At 41.5% G+C, this 20,262-nt stretch overlaps 2 protein-coding genes across 14 annotated transcripts in view; both read right to left on the reverse strand.

Moving 5' to 3' along the window:
• TTC27 (tetratricopeptide repeat domain 27) overlaps window positions 1–8,998 on the reverse strand; it is a 100,567-nt gene extending 91,569 nt beyond the window's left edge. Inside the window, exons 1-4 of the mRNA XM_036334908.1 lie at window positions 8,715–8,998; window positions 7,395–7,572; window positions 5,159–5,288; window positions 2,546–2,686 (exon numbers count right to left, since the gene is read on the reverse strand). Coding sequence (XP_036190801.1) covers window positions 2,546–2,686; window positions 5,159–5,288; window positions 7,395–7,572; window positions 8,715–8,802 — 537 coding nt within the window. The 5' untranslated portion in view covers window positions 8,803–8,998. The remainder of the gene's footprint in view (window positions 1–2,545; window positions 2,687–5,158; window positions 5,289–7,394; window positions 7,573–8,714) is intronic.
• Window positions 8,999–12,603: 3,605 nt separating this feature from the next.
• BIRC6 (baculoviral IAP repeat containing 6) overlaps window positions 12,604–20,262 on the reverse strand; it is a 176,415-nt gene continuing 168,756 nt past the window's right edge. For 12 of the 13 annotated variants that reach the window (XM_036334918.1, XM_036334915.1, XM_036334914.1 and 9 more), the window contains 3 exons: window positions 15,405–15,593; window positions 14,713–14,847; window positions 12,604–13,288 (listed from right to left, as the gene is read on the reverse strand). In XM_036334918.1, coding sequence (XP_036190811.1) covers window positions 13,109–13,288; window positions 14,713–14,847; window positions 15,405–15,593 — 504 coding nt within the window. In that variant the 3' untranslated portion in view covers window positions 12,604–13,108. Of the gene's footprint in view, window positions 13,289–14,712; window positions 14,848–15,404; window positions 15,594–20,262 lie in introns of those variants that run through there. The other variant, XM_036334919.1, reaches the window with a different exon arrangement.

Here is a 20,262-nt window from a genome sequence, read left to right on the forward strand (position 1 = left end):
AACTTGCTGATGAAAGTTTTCCACCAACAAAACTTAAAATTGTCTCATTCACTCATTAATGATCATTAGTCTCACTAGAAAGAAAATTCTGCCATCTGGTAGCCTCATCCTTGTTGGTACTTTCTTCAAAGCCAAGTACATACCAGTTAGTCTATAGCAGCGGTCAGTGGTCCACGGATCACTGGTGGTCCGTGAGGGCCGAAAGGTTGGCGACCGCTGGTCTATAGGAACATTTAACTCAGATCAACTAGGGAAACATTTTTTAATTCAAACTAATGTCGCTAAGAAAACAATGATAAGACCTTATATCTGCTAGGACATGTTGAAACACATTAATTAGAAACCCTTCCAGAGCAACTGACTCCAAATAAATCTTTGGCTCTCATGAGACTTGTAGATAGAGCTATCACTTCCCTTCTTGCCTCTTCTCTAAAACTTAAGTGCTCAGGTGCCGGGAGCCGGTCCATCCTTGCTGTTTCAAAGGACCTGGCATATATGGCATACTGTCCTTAAAATGTTTGCTCACCTTCTTGGCACTATGTGTTTTAACCAAGGTCTCTGAGAAAGGTTGTTTCCCCAAGTATGGATTTTCCCCTGAAGTTAGGGAGGGAATAAAACCTCTTAACTAAGTGCCAGGCGGGTAATTAATCACTTTAACTATGAACAATCATGCTTAAGCTACATAATCTTTACTCCCTGGAATGGAGATAAGAAACGCCCTAACCTTTGTAATAGAGATTGATAGGATTGAATCAACTGGTATAAATACAGACATAACAAGACAGCAAGACACAGAACTTAGAATACAGAGCTTAGAACACAGAACTAAGAAGACAGAACCTACAGACAGAAGAACTTCGCTGGAGAGAACATGGCAAAAGATCCTGGACTGAACCTGACTACAGAAATTGGCAAGAGAACCTGGCTGGAGAACCTGGACAGAACCTGGCTGGAGAACCTAGCGAGGGAACATGGCTACAGAACCTGGCTGGAGAACCTGGAGAACCTAGCAAGAGAACATGGACACAGAACCTGGCTGGAGATCCGAACCAGAACTTCGCTGGAGATCCAGACCAGAACTTGGCTGGAGATCCTGGCTAGAGATCCTGGCTAGGCTGCTGATCAACTGAACACTGTCTCCGTGTCATTCCTTCTTCGCCGACTCCGTCCACACCTTTGGGGACCCCTGGACCTGCTGGGGTTGGACCCGGGCACTCAGGAAAGCAAGCCCTCATACAGTACAAACCAAATCTACATTTTGCCATGGAAACATTGTGTTTCTTAAAATTTTTCAGCCAACACTTAGAAATTGGGAGACTTCACATAAAACTTAGATTTACTATTGGCAATACAGGGTCTGAGTCCCCAAGCTGCAGCAATCAGAACAGGAGTAAGCAAGATGTAGCCCACGGGTCGAATGCAGCCCACCACCAGCATTTATACAGCCCAAGGAGTCAGAACAGCTTTACATTTTTAAATCATTCCAAAATACAAAAGAAGGATAACATATTGTAACATGTGAAAATATATAAAATTAATTATTTTAATCCTCACCCAAGTTTATGTTTATTGATTTTTTTTAGAGAGACAGTAGGAGAAAGAAAAAGAGAGAAAGAGAGAGAGGGGAAAAAAAGAGAGAGAGAAAGAGAGAGAAACATTGTTTAGTTGTCTCCTGTACATACCCCAACTGGCGATGGAAACCACAACCTAGGTACGTGCCCTGACTGGGAATCAAACCTACAATCTTTGGTGTACAGAACAACACTCCAATCAACTGAGCCAACTGCTGAGGCTAAAATTAAAAATTTAGTGGACAGAAATAAAGCTTTATTGGTACAACACAGTCATATCCATTTGTTCACACAGTGTCCAGCTGCTTTTACACCACAATGCAAAGCTGAATAGTTATAGAGACTCCAGGAGTTAAAACAGCCTGCACAAAGCACAGGTGACACCTCCTCTAAACCTCCAAAGACTTTCTTTGTATTTCTTGTGATTTTGCCGCCTCCTACTACTGCCTGTTTAGCCTTCTGAGTCTTAGTGCTTCTTCTCACTAATTTACACATGACTTAAGGAAACCATGTCAGATTCTCAACAAATGCTCTACTAAACCCAACCCAAATAATGAAACAAGGCTGGATATGAGCCAGAAAACAGTAACTGAGATCCTCTGAGATCGACAGTGCTAAACTCTGCCTATTGCTCATTATCTTACATGAAATTCATAAAAGACCATGAAGGATGTTTTTAAACCTATATTTCAGATTCAGAGAATGAACATTTATATACATGCATACATGTTAAATACACACATACTTACAATCCTATTAAAGAGATTCAAAATAATCTCATTTTATACTAGATGAAAACCATGAGGTGAGAAAGCTTTTGCTTATGTTCATCAGGCTTTAAAATTAAATACCTACAAGGCAACTTAGACAGTAAATATGTTAAGATATCGTCACCATCACACTTAAAGTCTGATGCTAATCAGCACAAAAGTCACACCTGGGTATGAACCTCCTGGCTCCTTGTCTGCCCTTACCTGAAGTGCTGTCAGTTTATGTCTTACATTCACTAGGATAATGCGTGCTAGTAACAGCAGTATAGGCTTTGAGGTCAGGCTGTAGATTGATTCACCATCAAGAATGAGCAGACTCAGAACAACTGCATCCAGTCCTTTCGCCTAAAAAATAAAAATAAAAAAATTGTAATCTAAGAAGATATAATTTAACAAAATATCATTCATCTTTATGTCTTGTAATTACACATATTTTCCAGTTACTCCAGTTCTGAAGCAAACACATTAATCTATTACACAGTAACTGGTGCTGGGCAGAATCATAACATCATAAACGCCCTGAGGGATCTACAGATCCAGCCGGCCCTGACAGAGAGCCAGCCATCTGCTGTGCTTCGAGGAACAGGAAGCTCAAGACAATACTAATACTGAAGAGGCATCATGACTTTATAGATTTACTTACAACAAAATGTCATCTCAATAAAAAGCATCCCTAGTTAAAGTATTGTAAACACATTTCACATATGCTTCATTAGCTGGCAAATGTCATTACAAAGCACGACTGCTCCATAATTTCTATAAAGCCAACAAGGTCTTACATAGCAAGTACTGAGCAGGCACACAACCAAGGAGCAGAGAACAGAAAGCTGCAAAAAAAAAAAAAAAAAGGAAAGAAAAAGAAAAAGTATTGTTTTTAAAAAGCTGCAAAAAAGGGATGCCTGTGAAAACTCCCCCCTTGACTGCACTGATTTCCTAAATGTTTTTAAAATGTGAACTGCACAATTGTGACAGCTTCCACAAAACAGACAGCAGGGATGCTTAACTATTAGGAATATGGGCTCTAATCTCAGAGACACAGGATGGTGTCCTTTGTCTGCTTCTTATCAGTATGTAGACAGATAAATTTTTTAACTGAAGCCTCAGTTTCATCAATTATAAAATGAAATAATAGAAACTATACCTCATAGAATTCTTACAATAATTATACTGAGAAGTATAATAGAGGAATAAAAACAACAGGAATGACTCCCACCAAACCACACATAAAGCTTACTGTTAACTCCACTAAGGACAGAAGGAATTTTTTTTTAAATTCAATAATTAAGTAACTATTTCGAAGTTATTTCCAACTGCCTCAATTTTAGAAGTGAGGCAACAGATCCAAAAAAGTTAAGTGAAGCCCCAAATCACACAGAACTTAGGGTCTGAATAAAGAGTATATAGTCCAAGTTTTCCAACTCCCAAACCAATGTTTTTCCCACCACATGCTGCCTCCCCAGGGATCTCTCTACCTCTTCCTGCCACTCAGCGAGGTCAGGGCCGTGGAAGGCATTAGGAAGGCCTCAAGTTCAGGACCAGGATCACTTCCAGCCTTCGCACTGACACAAGGCCGTAAATTAGAGGCAGGGGAATTTCATCTGGCTTTGGTGACTAGACTCCATGACCACAAAGTATATTCACAAATATTTGTACATTGCAAGAGCTAAGAAAGATGAATCAGCTTTATATCCCACATATGATTGAAATTATATGGTTCTTGACTTTTTCTACTTCACTTAGCAAAATAACATCTATAAAATTAAAAGCAACAAATGAACAAACAAGACAAACGCACAAAAACCCATGCCACAAATAACAGTATGTGGTTACCAGAGGGGATGGGAGGTGGGAGAGTGTAGAAAAGGGTAAAAAGGGGGTCAGATACACAGTGACAGAAAGAGACTCGACTTTGGGTGGTAAACACACAATGCAATACAGAGATGATATATTATAGAATTGCACATTTGAAACCTATATACACACAACTAATTATAATGGCTTTCAGATTATGGCTGCTTTTGTACCTCTTCTCTTTCCACCTCACCACCAAATTACTAACATTTATCTCAGTAACTCCATTCCTTTCATTTGCTATTTCTAATTCTGAGACACCGGGTAACAGTACACAGGCCCCTTTTGCTGCATAAGCTTTGGGTGCCAAGGCTGAGTGATTAATCACTATGTTCAAGATCTCTGAGGAGGCTGGATAAATCAAAGTTACCACACTTCTTTGGGGAGCATGTCATATTCACCAAGCCCTAGGCATATGTGCTCAAAAATGACTGAGGAATTCAAACTGCAAGCTCTATGAAGATCTACTGATGCAAGTCAATAACATGGTCTTCATGTACGAATAATAATAATATCAACAGGGAGGCCTCTGTGCCAGGCACTTAAGATAGTATTTGTAAGATAAAGGAACTCACCCCCTGGGAACCATTCCTAAGCATTGCAGCAAAACTTACCTGCAACAGATTTCCAGATCTGCTGCTTTGCCAGAAAAGACCGTTATTTAACTGTGGTGACATATGCATCTATATATATGAGCAACCGGTACAGCTGCCTGTGCTTTAAGAAAAGAGCAGCTCACAGAGCTCCAGAAAATGGGGACATCTGAAGAGGAGTTTGAGACTGGCAATGACACTTCTGGAAATATGTCAAAAATCTGATTGAGGAACTAGCATTCTTGGCAGGATTTGTACAAGCTATAAAATCATGTTTCATTCTTACTAATTGGTAACTCCAGTTTCTAAAGATCAGTCCCTGAAGAATAGATCACATAATAATAACTACATATGATGTTTCCAAGAAGCATACCTCACTGAATTGCTGGAACAAAACAGATGGCAAGAAGTCCTGAGGATGGAAATCAACCACAGGCCCCGTCCAGTTACTCTGAACAAAGAGTTGCAAACTGCTCACACCAATTAGGAATATCAGTTGTTGTCTGCATATAAGAATAGAGAAATAAATGTGAACCACTGTATAACCACCAACATACTATTTCATTTCAGTTTTATTTCGCAAAATGTAAGATATCAACCAATATATGAGATTATCCGAGAGTATTAAAAAGAAAAATTTCTGGCCCGGCCAACATGGCTCAGTGGTTGAGCATCAACCTATGAACCAGGAGGTCACGGTTCAATACCCAATCAGGGCACATGCCCAGGGTTGTGAGCTCGATCCCCAGTGGGGGGCATGCAGGAGGCATGCCAATCAATGATTCTCTCTCTCATTATTTTTTTTTTTAAATATATTTTACTGATCTTTCACAGAGAGGAAGGGAGAGAGATAGAGAGTTAGAAACATCGATGAGAGAGAAACATCGATCAGCTGCCTCCTGCACATCTCCTACTGGGGATGTGCCCGCAACCCAGGTACATGCCCCTGACCGGAATCGAACCTGGGACCCTTCAGTCCGCAGGCCGACGCTCTATCCACTGAGCCAAACCGATTTCGGCCTCTCTCTCATTATTGATGTTTCTCTCTCTCTCTCCCTTTCTGGTCCTCTCTAAAATCAATAAAAGTATATTTTTTAGAAGTAAAAATATGATGTAAAATATTATTTAAAGATGATTAAAAGATGAAATCTATAAAAATATGTATTTTTAAAAAATATATTTGATTGATTTTTTTAAAGAGAGGAAGGAAAAGGGATAGTTTCTTAATATATTTTATTGACCTTTTACAGAGAGGAAGGGAGAGGGATAGAGAGTTAGAAACATCAGAGAGAAACATCAATCAGCTGCCTCCTGCACACCTCCTACTGGGGATGTGCCCGCAACCAAGGTACATGCCCTTGACCGGAATCGAACCTGGGACCTTTCAGTCCGCAGGCCGACACTCTATCCACTGAGCCAAACCGGTTAGGGCTAAAAATATGTATTTTTTTAAAAAGAGCAGCACTAGAGAAAACATGTGACCAAAGAGCCTGCTTCGTTAGAAGTTAGGAAACTTGGGGAAAACAGGTGTGTAGCAAGATCTTAAAGCCTTACTACAGCCGTCACAACCAAAAATCTAAATCCCCAAGGCCAACCACAAATACAGTTTAATTTCAAATTCTTCAAAATGAGGCAACTGAAATCTTTCTTCTCAGCTCTACATGACAAGCTGGAATTCTGCTCTCCCAGTGATTAACTTATGTGTGTGTGTGTGTGTGTGTTAATGTGCACCGCAAAGCCAGTTTCTATGATACTGGCACATACTTCAGACAGCAAAATAAGAATCAGGATGGCCATTTCAGGAATGTAAACCATAAAAATGAAAAGGAGTGATATTAATCTTTAAAATAAAATAAAATAAAATGCCTACAGTTACATTCTTTTGTGAACCCCCTTATGGATACAAATGTCTTATTCACAACTTCAACATTTAGTACAGTAGTCTGTTGAAGAAAAAACAAAGCCATTGCCTAGAAATAATGGTAAAACAAAATTGTATGCATATTAAAGAAAATTAAAACTTGATGTGGATGCCAAGAAAATAAAGAAAGAAGTATATTAACAAATTTACAACAGTAAAATGTAGGTTTCACTGCTGTGTAACTATTATACTTGATCCTATAAAATTATATCAACTTCAGTGGAAGAAGGTAAAACAAGGGTTCCATGATAAATGCAGTAAGTTTTCTGATCTCTGGAAAGTTAACAGTCTAAAACATAAAAAGTTATTAAGTATCACTCAGCAATCTAGAAATAACAAGATGAACAGGATATGCTTTCAAGTTAAAAGGAAATAAGGTCTGAAGTCTTGCTTATAGGTAAAAACTATCAGACCTAAGCATTTGGAAGCTCAGTGAGTTAGCAGTTACCATCCAATTGCATGCCAATTTCATATACAAAACCCTTATATCCTACACCACTTTACTGTTTCATTCTAATGGTCCCCTGGACAGAAGCTCTTACACTAATTACTTGGTACATTATGAGCCCTGAATAAATGTAAAGCTGGGTTTTTCAATAACTGCTAAAATAAGTGCCTTACACTGTCAAAGCTCTATTCAATGTATTAAGATGCTCATTCTCTATGAAAACTTCAAATAAAATTCTACCTTTGGGTTTTGTCCAAATCTGGTGAGAAATCGAGGAATGTTAATATCTGCTTCTCTAGGTAGCTGTCAATCTTTTCTTCAGTTATCTTTGTTGAATTAAAAATATTTTGAGTCAATGAATTTAAGAATATGGCCTCATAATTCCCTTCTAGCAGCAATTGTAGGAACGATCCACTCTCTGTAAAATAAAAAATTAGATCAATAATCGAAAAGAACAATTTTTTTTTCATACTGTAAAGGATAATACTATTATGTAAATCTACCATTTTAGTATGCAAAACAGTATATATTTAGAATGCTTGCTGTACATTACTTCTCCTAGAATTAGCAGCTCATCTATACGATGAGTAGCAAAGTAGAAGTTAGACCCAGGAATAATATTCCTCATTAATAAGTACTCTCACCCTTCTGGGAATTCAAAAAAATTCCTACTAACAATGGAAAAGTTTCCACAGTCAGAGTTCTAAGACATTTCACAGCCTGGCTCCCGCTACACCCCTCTCCCCTACCCTCCCTGAAAAAAAACTGGTTGACTCATTGCCCCTCTAGTTTCTCATGCACATTCCTGCCGCCATACTCTTAAGCTTGTGATTTCTCCTGCTCAGCTCTTCTCCACCTGTCAGTCTTATCCTTTAATCAAAAATCAGCTCAAGTCTGACTTCCTCCCCTGAAACTGTTCCAGACAAGACTTCACAAACTACCTACCCTGAGGCACCTATTTTGTGTGTACACACACGCACACCACTTAAATACTGTCATAAATGTTATTTCTCTTCGGGGTCCAGCCTAAATACCACAATCAGATGGGCCTATATCCCACAAGTATATGTGCCTTTTAATTCTTTAACTCTCGGTTAAATGTGTATTGCTCAGAAGAATCACAGCTTTTCCGCTTACGAGCTGAGCAACCTTGAATACATTACTTAACCAATCAGTAGTTAAATGCTTTCATCCGCAAATTTAAAGTAGCATCTACGTTTCGTGTCTATTATAAAGATCAAACATCTAGGGGAAAAAGAAAACAAACAAACAAGCAAAGAAAAAGACCAAACGACTACATAAATGTCAGAAAAGTAGCTGATGTTGCCATTGTTATCATTTCTGAACCTGGGCGGTGAGAAGTTTGGGGGGAAGACAAGCACGGAGGCTGAGGACACGCCCACCATGTCAAGTATGCAACAACCCAGAGCCTTAAGAAATCAGCAAGATTTTGGTAGGAAAATGAATTCAAACAAGGAGGGATCAGAACCCAGTCACTGACACCCCTTCTCCTCACAGTCCCACGCTGGCCGGAGCCCCTGACACGTGCGCCTCGCTCACCTGAGCCGGCGACCCCTTCCTGCTTCCATTGCTGCCGCTCAGCCTCAGTGGGGAAGCCCCTCAAAACTGCCAGCTCCGGGGTCCACATCACCCCGGACGTCGCCCCAGCCAAAAACGGGCCCCAAAACGGTCACACGGAAGTCACACTAAAGTGAAAAGAGGAAGGTCCAGAGACGCCGAAGTCTAGAGGCGACGGTTCTTGTGGAAGCCCATGTGCTGACAACGGCCCAGGGAGGCGGCCATAACAGCAGCGCGGGGCATCCTGGGAAAACAGACCCTGCACCAGCTTCCGCCTAGAAAACCAACCCAAAGGCCCTGATACTGAGCATGCCCAGTGGAGGTGCCCCGCCCCGAGCGGGGAATGGACGGGATTGGAGGGCGCGGCCGACCTCAGCCCCGCCCCGAGGGGCGGCTGCCGCGGGCTGCAGGCGTCCTGGGAGGCGTGGAGTCCTCGGCGCCGCTCCGGTAGGAGTGCGGCGTTCCGGTCCACCCCCCTTCGTTGGAAGGTCTGCCGCTTTAATTCCCAAACCTGCTTGGGTCTGAACCCTCCTCACTACCTGATGAAAGGCGTAGTTCTTTCCGCAAAAGTCACGTGGGCCTTTACTACCAGCATTTGGGTACCGTCAGTGGAAGTGAGAGACCCTTGGAGTCCCTAAACCCCAGGTTAAGAACCCCGGCTGCAGAGAAAAAGTCTTTATATTCTTTTAATGAATTAAAGTGTAAGGAAAGCATTTGGTGTTGACGTTGCCACTACATAAATTATGCCCGAATGGGGACATCTGGCCCGCGCTGATGCAGGGAAGTTTTTGGAGGGTAGGTAGACTGCACGCTGCAGAAACCTGCCAGCCTTCGTGCCTGCCGCTGAGCACAGGGCGCCTTTATTCTTCACAGCAGTGCTCTAGGTCAGTGGTGCTCAACCTTGGCTGCACATTAGAATCACCTGGGAATCTTTTTAAAATCCTGATTTCCGAGCCTCATCCTCCGGAAATTCTGTTTCTTTGTTATGGGGTGGGGCCACATTAGTAACAAATAAATAATTTCCGGAGGATGGGGCCCAGAAATTAGGATTTTAGAAAGATTCCCAGGTGATTCTAATGTGCAGCCAAGGTTGAGAACCACTGCTCTAGGTGAAAACCAAGTTCTGAGGCCGGATGTGGCAGATGAGACTGTGCCCCTCCCCCACCCCCCCACTCCCACCCCCATGGACTTAGAGCCTGTTGCACTGAGGATGCCATACACCACTTGGAGAAACCTGCAGGGTAAGCCTCACCACACAGGGTTCATGGAAGAATTTAGGGCAATACATCTCTGAAACGATCCCACTCCAAGGAGGAAGAAAAAAATTCTCCAACATTTACAGGACACTCCTACAACTTAACAAAAGAAAAATAAACAACCCAATCAAAAAATGGGCAACGGACTTAAATACTTTTCGAAAGAAGACAGAAGGAAGGCCAAGAGACATATGAAAACATGCTCAAAGTCACTAATCATCCAAGAGATATAAATCAAAATGACAATGCCATACCATCTCACACCTGTCAGAATGGCTATCATCAACAAATCTGCTGGTGAGGATGCGGAGAAAAAGGAACCCTTGTGCACTGCTAGTGGGAATGCAGACTGGTGCAGCCACTGTGGAGAACAGATGGAGTTTCCTCAAAAAACTAAAAATGGAACTCCCATTTGACCCTGTGATCCCACTTCTAGGAATATAACCCAAGAAACTAGAAACACCAGTCAAAAAGGATATATGCACCCCTATGTTCATAGCAGCACAATTCCCCATAGCTGAGATTTGGAAACAGCCTAAGTGCCCATCAGCAGATGAGTGAATTAGAACTGTGGTACATCTACACAATGGAATACTATGCTGCTGTAAAAAAGAAGGAACTCTTACCATTTGCAACAGCATGGATGGAACTGGAGAGCATTATGCTAAGTGAAATAAGCCAGTCAGAGAAAGATAAATATCACAGATCTCACTCATTTATGGAATATAATGACCATAAACTGATGAACAAAAACAGATCCAGGGACAGAGAAGCATCGATCAGACCCTCAAACCTCAGAGGGAAGGTAGGGGAGGGTGGGGGTAAGGGGGAGAGATCAACCAAAGGACTTGTATATGCATGCATTTAAGCCTAACCAATGGACACAGACACCAGGAGGGTGAGGGCATGAGTGGGGTGGGGGTGGGTAATGGGGGGATAAGGACACATATGTAAAACCTTAATAAATTTAAAATAATAAAATTGTAAAAAAATAAAAAATTTATCCCCTTCAACCCCATCCCCACTATCATGGTTCAGTGGTTGAGCCCTGACCTAGAGGTTGCAGGCTCCATCCCTAGTGCTGGACGTGCAAGAGGCAGCTGATCAATGATTCTCTCATCACTGATGTTTCCATCTCTCTCCCTCTCCCTTCCTTTCTGAAATCAATAAAAATAGACATATTTTTAAAGTCCAATAGTATCTAACGTGGTCCCAGTAACTTGAGCTCTCCTTTTGCTCTCTCGTGTCTGGAACAACTTCTTTCTCCCTGGCTAATTTCTTTACTCTCACCCCTCAAGACTGGATATGTTTCTTCAGAAGTGTTCTCTGACCATATCACCTTAGTGATTTACCTGAGGTAGGTGTCCCTCGTCTATGCTCCCAACAGTACCTGCAACTAACACCATCAGAGAACTTACCGTATTGCACTGACATTGTATTTTCATGTCATTCAACTCTCACCTACAGGAACCTGTACTATGTACATGAATTGGACCTTATAGTACTGGTACTGTTACTTTCCTTTTTGTAAAACAGTATTCTGAGGACTAATGGTATAGAGTGGAGAAAATGACCAAAGCTTATTTTAATGATGAAGATCCAAAACTGGAGGAAAATACATTTAACAGCAACTTTTATTCTCCACCCTGATGGGACCCTGTCAGACCAAACAATAACAAAGACTAAAGGATTGATGACTGTTCTTTCACCTTTTATTGCTGATAATTTTATACTGAGATTTTAGCTATCATGTCTGTGGTAAATGACTTTTTATAAATGGACTCTATTTTGTCATTCTTGGAGTTCACCACCCACTAGACTTAACACAAACTCCATCCTGTGTTTCAGAACCTTTGATTTCCTGGTCACATACTGTTTGTCCCTCCTTCATTCATGCTTAGGGAGCTCTGTACCTTGTAGTTCCCCTTCTTTCAGAGAGCAACTCATGTTCAGAATATGTCGTCTTCTAGTCAGCTCCAGATTCAGGGTCCCCATGTACCACTTTATTTTCTATAAATACTGTCAAAAATCACCTTTGCTTTTCCTTTGTGATAATTGGTCTTATAAAAATATCCTTTCCTTTCCCATGCTTAGGTCTTGAAAATGTCCAATTTTTTGTGTCCAAGTATTTCACACACAGCAAACTGTTTTTAGAAATAAGACATACTAACACACCTAAGTCTTTATTTATTTGGCTCTAGGAAGAGTTTGCATGAAAATGAGCCTATATGGCAGGTACAGAATGTACTGTAACAGCACCAGAGAGGTACCACCTCTCTGCTCTACAGAGCCTGTGTTTAATGCATACAGGTAACTTTAGTAATAAAACCAGAGTCCAGGAAGAAAAGGAGCCCTTTAGGAAAAAAATCAGTTTAAGGGTGACTTTTCAAATTGACCATTCCTTTCATATACTTAAATTCAAATAACAAATACATTCACAAGCCCAAATATTGGCATAGAATAAAATCATGTTCATTTATTTTTCTGCAATTAGAAGGCATAAATTTAAATATGTTGAATGTAATAAATTCATCCATACAAGTGCAAGTGTCCAACTATAACACATTTTTATGGCAGATTTATAATTTAAAAAATGTACCAGTAAATCAAAAAAGGAGTATGTAAATTAACTTTTATTGAAGTGTACATAGGTCTTCAGAAATCAAATATGAGCATGAAGATATGGCCAAACATAAAATCTATCAAATTCAGTGAAAAGTTGCTGACTTCAAATAGTAGTTGTAAGAATGACCAATATATATTCTTTGTTAACAATCTCTCACTCTACAGTAAAAAAAAAAATAAAATAAACATTCAGTAAACATTCTTTCCTAAGGTAGTTTCCCTTATATATCAGTGATTTATCCATTCTTTGTATACACAAATTTGTTCAACATACCAATCAGTGGTTCTCACAATTGAAAAATAAAAGCACAAAAAAGTTTACACTCTTGTACAGGTAAATAAAAGATCACCTTGAATTAAACTGGATCTCCGTAAGGGCATAGTATAGTTTCAGTTTCATTACCTATTACATAATTAGTTTCTTACATACAAATATTGACATATTTGGCTTGTGCTTCAAAGCCTTTGTGTCTATGAAGTCCATGTCAATGCAGCTCATAATTTGAAGTCACTGGGGAGTTCTTTACTGCTGCAGGGTTTGACCTGATCATGCATGAGCGTCCCCTCAGCACCGGCTGTGGCACTGCACATTTCCGAGGCATCTTCACCATCAGGGTCCAAGCCGTCAGGACAAGGAAGTTTTAGCAGCTCTTCCCGGAGCTGAGCAGTGTGACGCTACACAGGGAAATGAGTGATGTCAGAATTGCAAACGCAGGGATTCTAACACAGTATCATTTGAGGAAACAGTTAAGTTTAAAAAAAAAATCCACAGCACAAGCCAACAAATACGTATTGAGCACTTTCCTTACGCTACTGTCACAGAGACGACAAAGTTGGCAAAACATCTCTCAGAGTGATTAATGTTGAAAAGCCCTGAGTAGCATGGTAGAATGAAAGTTAAATGGCAAAAGGTTAGTGAGAGGGTGGGGTTTTACAATGGAGGCAGAAGTATTCATTGCTCTAGTTTGATAAAAAGAGAAACAGTTCTATAATAATGGGGCAAAATAAAACTAGTTTGGGGGATGCAAGTGTTAAAGAGGAAAATAATTTTCTTTTTAGAAGTTTTTTGGTTTTTTTTGTTTTTTTTTTAAATCACAGAGAGGAAGGAAGAGAGATAGAGAGAGAAACATCAATCAGCTGCCTCCCGCACACCCCCTACTGGGGATGTGCCCGCAACCCAGGTACATGCCCTTGACCGGAATCGAACCTGGGACCTTTCAGTCCACAGGCCGACGCTCTATCCACTGAGCCAAACCGGTTTCGGCTTTTTAGAAGTTTTTAAAATAGAAAAATAAAGTTAGAACGGAAGGAGCCAGTTGAGATGGAGAAAATTGAAGCTAGGAAGAGGGAAGATAACTGGTGGAGGACGAAAGAAACGGGGAATAAGAACAGATATTATGAGGCAGGAGAAAAACAATCTCCAAAGCCATCCTGTTTTACATTTCCACTTCATGAATGCCCAGGTTGAAAACAATTGCGCAACTCCCCCAAAACAGGTCTGTATAACAGATGCTCTACAGCTACCATCTCCCTCATTACTCCAAGTAATAAAATTCTGGAAGGTAAGAGGCCTAAGGAAAAGCTAAAGGAATAAAAAATTCACTTATACAGTACATTTTGTTGTCATCACCTGAATAAAACACAGGTCCTGTACCCATTCTTTTATTTTAGGAACTGTTGATTTATTGTGGAAACTAACCTATCTTTTTTTAAAAAACAAACATTTTATTGATTTTTTACAGAGTGGAAGAGAGAGGGATAGAGAGTCAGAAAAATCGATGAGAGAAACATCGATCAGCCGCCTCCTGCACAACTCCTACTGGGAATGTGCCCACAACCAAGGTACATGCCCTTGACCGGAATCAAACCTGGGACCCTTTAGTCCGCAGGCCGATGCTCTATCCACTGAGCCAAACCGGTTAGGGCTAACCTATCTTTTTAATAGACTTTTGAGTAGCAATTTAGGCCTCTGAACTTAAATTTTACATTTCTTTGATTCCCTCCCATCCTTTACCATCAGGTAGCCATGGTTCTGTCAATGAATATACAACTCTTCTTTAAAAGCCATCAACAGGGCTCATGCTCGGAGGCTTACTCACCTTGAGAGCTGCTGCATGGTGCGACATAGTTCTGCCTACCCGCTTATCACTGCTGTACTGCTGGATGTCGGCAATCCACTCCTCACACTGGGCCATGATCTCAACTCTTTTCAAGTAAAAATGTTTGTGTATAACCTTAAAAATTAAACAAGCAAGGGAACAAAATGTGTTCCAGTCAGAAATGAAAAGACAAAGTATATAGCATTACAAAGGAATGAAATTTAAAAGACAATGCAATTTTTCCTCTCCATAAAACTCAATTTAGTGAACTCTATATTATTAACAGGGAAGAATTAGGTTCATGACATCACATGATATATGTAAAATGTCCCAGTTCTATAGCAGAAAATAATGCCTAGTCCCAACCAGATTCAAATAGTTAAATCCTATCCAGAGAGAATAAGGCACATATAACATATTGCAATATATTCAGAAGGTGAATGTAAATGAACAAATGACCAGAAGAAAAGAATAAGAAAACTACTGACAACAGAAAAACTGTCAAAATGTAGTCAGATGTCTTTTAGGAAGTAGGTGTTTTTAAAAATCATTACAACTGATTTTCTATTATTAAAAACTATAGTAAAGTTTAGTGTACTATAACAACTCCAAATATAAGGCAAGTACAATCCCAAAAAACTATATTCCATAATGTCTTTAATAAAGTATTCCATTAATTTTATTGAACATACCTCTTTGAAGCATGGTGAGGGGTTCCTGATTTGTTCTAGCATTGCCCACTTAACTGTTGCTTGTCGAATGTTGCCGTCGTATTCTCGAGAACTCTGTGTGCCACTGGGAGTCCCTCTAGACCGTTCATATCCTGGTTCATTAAAATAAGGCTCAGCTACTAATATAAGAGACTGAACAGACACCAACACCTGAGCAACAAAGAAATTAAAAATACTTATAATGGGAAATTTTGACTAACAGTAAACTGATATCTGCTTTATTGACCAGGAGTTTCTTTTACATATTATTATCAGCATAAAATTAATGTTAATAATTATAAGACTCAAATACTTTATTATTAAAGCAAAATTAAAAAGGGTAAAATCTTGACCATATAAGGTGTGCAGGAGGCAACCAATTGATGTGTCTCTATCACATCAATGTTGCTCTCTCTGTCTCTCACCCTCCCTTCCACTCTCTAAAAATCAGTGGAAAAAAATATCCTCGGGAGAAGATTAACAAAAAAGAGCTACCTGGATTCAAATGAAGAAATAGTATTTATCACAGCTACATGTGGACAAAGAGTTTTCTTAGAATATGAATTCAAAATGATTTGGTAATTAACAGAAAAATGTCTTCTACATACCATAGTATATTATTACATACTAGAGGACTGGCGCAAGAAATTCGTGCACTCAGGGGGTCCTCAGCCTGACCTATGCCCTCTCGCAATCCAGGAGCTGTCAGTCGGACATCCTTAGCGCTGCTGTGGAGGCAGGAGAGGCTCCAGCCACCACAATGCGCTCCCCAGCTGTAAGCTTCTGGCTGAGAGCTCTCCCTGTGGGAGTGCACTGACCACCAGGGGGCAGCTCCTGCATTAAACATCTGCCCCCTGGTGGTCAGTGCATGTCATAGCAACCAGTCGTTCTCCTGTTCAGTCAATTTGCATATTTGCCTTTTATTATATAGGACTAGAGGTCCGGTGCACAAAAATTTGTGCACTCGGGGGGGAGGGGGGGGGGTCCCTCAGCCCGGCCTGTGCCCTCTCACAGTCTGGGACCCCTCGGGAGATAACGACCTGCTTGCTTAGGCCTGCTCCCAGTGGCAGAGGGCAGGCCCAATCCCTAGGTGCAGCCCCTGGTCGGGCTCAGAGCAGGGCTAATTGGGGAGTTGGGGTGCTGCCCCTGTCATGCACAGAGCAGGGCAGATCGGGAGGTTGCGATGCCACCCTCAGTCACGCTCAGGGTAGGGCCGACTGGAGGGTTGGGGCACCGCCCCCTGTCACACTCAAGGCGGGGTCGATGGGGAGGTTGCGGCGCCACCCCGTCAGGCACAGAGCAGGGCCAATCAGGGGGTTGGGGCGCTGTCCCCTGTCACGCACAGAGCAGGGCCCATCAGGGGGGGTTGGGCTCTGTACCCTGTCACGCACAGAGCAGGGTTGATAAGGGGGTTGGGGAACTCACCCCTGTCACGCACAGAGCAGGGCGGATCAGGGGGTTGGGGCGCCGCCCTCTATCACCCACAGAGCAGGGCCAATAATGGGGTAGGGGCGCCGCCACTCTCACACTCAGAGCAGGGCTGATGGGGAGGTTATGGCTCTACCCCATCACACACAGAGCAGGGCCCGTGGGGGGGGAGGGGGGGGTTGGGGCGCTGCACCCTGTCACACACAGAGCTGCAGGGCGATCAGGGGGTTGGGGAGCTCCCCCCTATCAGACACAGAGCAGGGCTGATCAGGGGGTTGGGGTGCCTTCCCCTGTCATGAACAGAGCAGGGCGGATAGGGAGGTTGTGGCCCCGCCCCCTGTGACACACAGAGCCGCAAGGTGATCAGAGGGTTTGGGCACTGCCCCCTGTCACACTGATTCCGGTGCCGGGAGGCCTCTCAGCTCCACTGATCCCGGTGCTGGGAGGCCTCGCGGCTCCGCTGATCCTGGTGCTGGGAGGCATATTACCCTTTTACTATATAGGATAGAGGCCTGGTGCACGGGTGGGGGCCAGCTGGTTTGCCCTGAAGGGTGTCCTGGATCAGGGGGGGGTCCCCACTGGGGTGCCTGGCCAGCCTGGGTGAGGGGATGATGGCTGTTTGCAGCTGGTCACACACCCTTCAGGGTGGGGGTCCCCACTGGGGTGCCTGGCCAGTCTGGTTGAGGGGCTGAGGGCTGTTTTCAGGCTGGCGGGTGACTGAAGCTCCCAACTGCTCCTTTTTTTATTTTTATTTTTTTATTCTGGGCCAGCTTTAGCTCTGGCTCCAGCTCTGAGGCCTCTGCTGCTGAAAGCAGGTATCTGGTTTGTTTGGGTTCTATAATCGAAACACTGTATCAACTCCAGCTCTGAGATCCCGGCAGGCTGAAAGCAGGTTTCTGGGGTTTTGTTTAGCTTCTATATTTGTAACAATGTTTCAAACTGCAAGCTCAGAGGCCAGCAAGGCAGGCGGGGTATGTTGGTTTCCTCCGTCACTGAAGCAAGCAAGCCTTATGTTAGCTTCAAGCTGCCTGGCTGCCGGCCGCCATCTTGGCTGGCAGTTAATTTGCATATCTCGCTGATTAGCCAATGGGAAGGGTAGCGGACGTATGCTAATTACCATGTTTCTCTTTTATTAGATAGGATGGTTATATTTAACTTAATAAACAATGTATTTCATTCCACAATGTAGGTTCACTAATTCTTAGTCAATTCTTTGATATTTTTATAAAGAGCTAGACTTTAATAGGGTGAATTTACTGTCCCTTTTATATTTATCTTCCTATTTAGCATTCACAAAATTATAAGAAATTCTCATTGTAATTTGTTCAAGAACTGACTAAATCAAAAACTATCTTTGTCAAAACAAAAAAATTAACCCTGCTATATGGTCCTCTACCAGACCACTCAACTAGTCAGCAATCTCGTCTCCTACAGTTTTATGTATTCATTTGGTCACCATAGTCCCACCATTATCCATTCTGTTAATTTATTCTTATCTTTAAAATATCCACCACTTTATAATATTCCTCCTCCTGCCCCACTCCCATTAAGAATTATTAACTTCCAATTTCCTTTATTTTCATGCTATGTCTTGTCAAGTATTTAATTCTTTGACTTGATACAGTATATTAAAATTTTATATATGTTTTAAATATAGGAAAGTACAAAATATACAATCCAAAATATTAATTTGCAATAAAAGCAATATAATGTGAAATAGTAACATGTTTGGGGTGAGGAAAAGAAACAATCAAAATTAGTAAAATGCCTTAAGTCTTTAAAAAATTAAGTCTATGGAAAATTATGCTGTTGAATAGGATTGTGATCAGTGGCTGATTTCAAGAATTTTCCATTTCAAGGAAAACAGTATTATATATTTAACATTTATAACCATTGTTAAATGGCTGATGATCCAAACCATTAAATATGTTAACTCCTCTTGCATATGACATCTTTATTAACATGCAACTGAAACAAACCTCTCACAAGAAATTATATACATTACTAGAGGCCCAGTGCACGAATTTGTGCATGGGTGGGATCCCTTGACCTAGCCAGCTATGGGTGCCAATCGGGGCAGGCTGGCTAGGGGAGAGGCCATGGGAAGTTGGCTGGCCGCGTGGAGGGACTGTGGGAGGTTGGCCAGCCACGGGAGGTTGGCTGTGGGAGCACACTGACCACAAGGGGGCAGCTCCTATGTTGAGCATCTGCCCCCTAGTGGTCAGTGCTCGTCATAGCTACTGGCTGGTCATCCAACCTTAACGGTCGCTTAAGCTTTTATATATATAGAATAGGGACATTAAAAACCAGTTACATGGCTTGCCTCAAAATAAGAAAAGTTCTATTGGGACGGTATCCACAAATTACCTGAAAGATGGGGGAAATGTGTAGCTAGCAATGGACATTACTATGAATAAAGCATTTTTGATGTTTCTCTTGAAATTATCATGTTTTCTTTGATTACAAAATCCGCCATTATTAACCAGTACACCTAGGATTCAAGGTAATGGAAAGCAAGGATCTGAGACCAAGATTACTATATCCAGCAAGGCTATCATTCAAAATAGATGGTCAAATACAGAGCTTCTCAGACAAAAAAAGGCTAAGGGAGTTCATCACCGTCAAGCCAGCATTACAATAAATGCTAAAGGGATTGCTGTAAGGGATTGCTGAGAAGAAGAAACAGAGAGAGAAACCTAGCCATACAGAATTAAAATGGCTATAAATAAGTACCTCTCAACAATAACCTAAATGTAAATGGATTAAATGCTCCAATCAAAAGGTGTAGGGTATCTAAATGGATACAAAAACATGACCCAACTATATGCTGTCTACAAGAGACCCACCTCAAAACAAAAGACACACACAGGATGAGAGCAAAGGGATGGAAAAAATTTTTCCATGCAAATGGAAAAGAAAACAAAAGCTGGAATAGCAATACTCATATCCAACAAAATAGACTTTAAAAGCATCATGCTAAGTGAAACAATGCAGTCAGAGAAAGCTAAATATCGTATGATCTCACTCATTTGTGGAATATAATGAACAACATAAACTGATGAACAAAAATAGAGCCAGAGGGGGGGGGAAATATACTAGAATATAATAGAAGTAATCCTGTTATTTGTAGATTTTTAATATTTCCTACAACTTTTGTGTAGCCTGCTTCTGAAGAAAGTTTCTAGTTCATGATAAGACTATGCAACAAACTAGGTGTAGAGGGACATGTCCTCAACATGATGAAGGGAATTATGGAAAATCCACAGCTAACAGCATACTCAATGGAAAAGAATGAAAGATTTCCCCCTAAGCTCTGGATGAAGACAAGCCTATTCACTCTTGCCACAGAAGAAAAAAAGCCACTTCTTGCTCCTGACCATGCCAATTTTGTCACAATTGTGGAAGCCTAGAT

Source organism: Myotis myotis, unplaced genomic scaffold (assembly GCF_014108235.1).
Source record: "Myotis myotis isolate mMyoMyo1 unplaced genomic scaffold, mMyoMyo1.p scaffold_m19_p_14, whole genome shotgun sequence".
Taxonomy (NCBI): Eukaryota; Metazoa; Chordata; class Mammalia; order Chiroptera; family Vespertilionidae; genus Myotis; species Myotis myotis.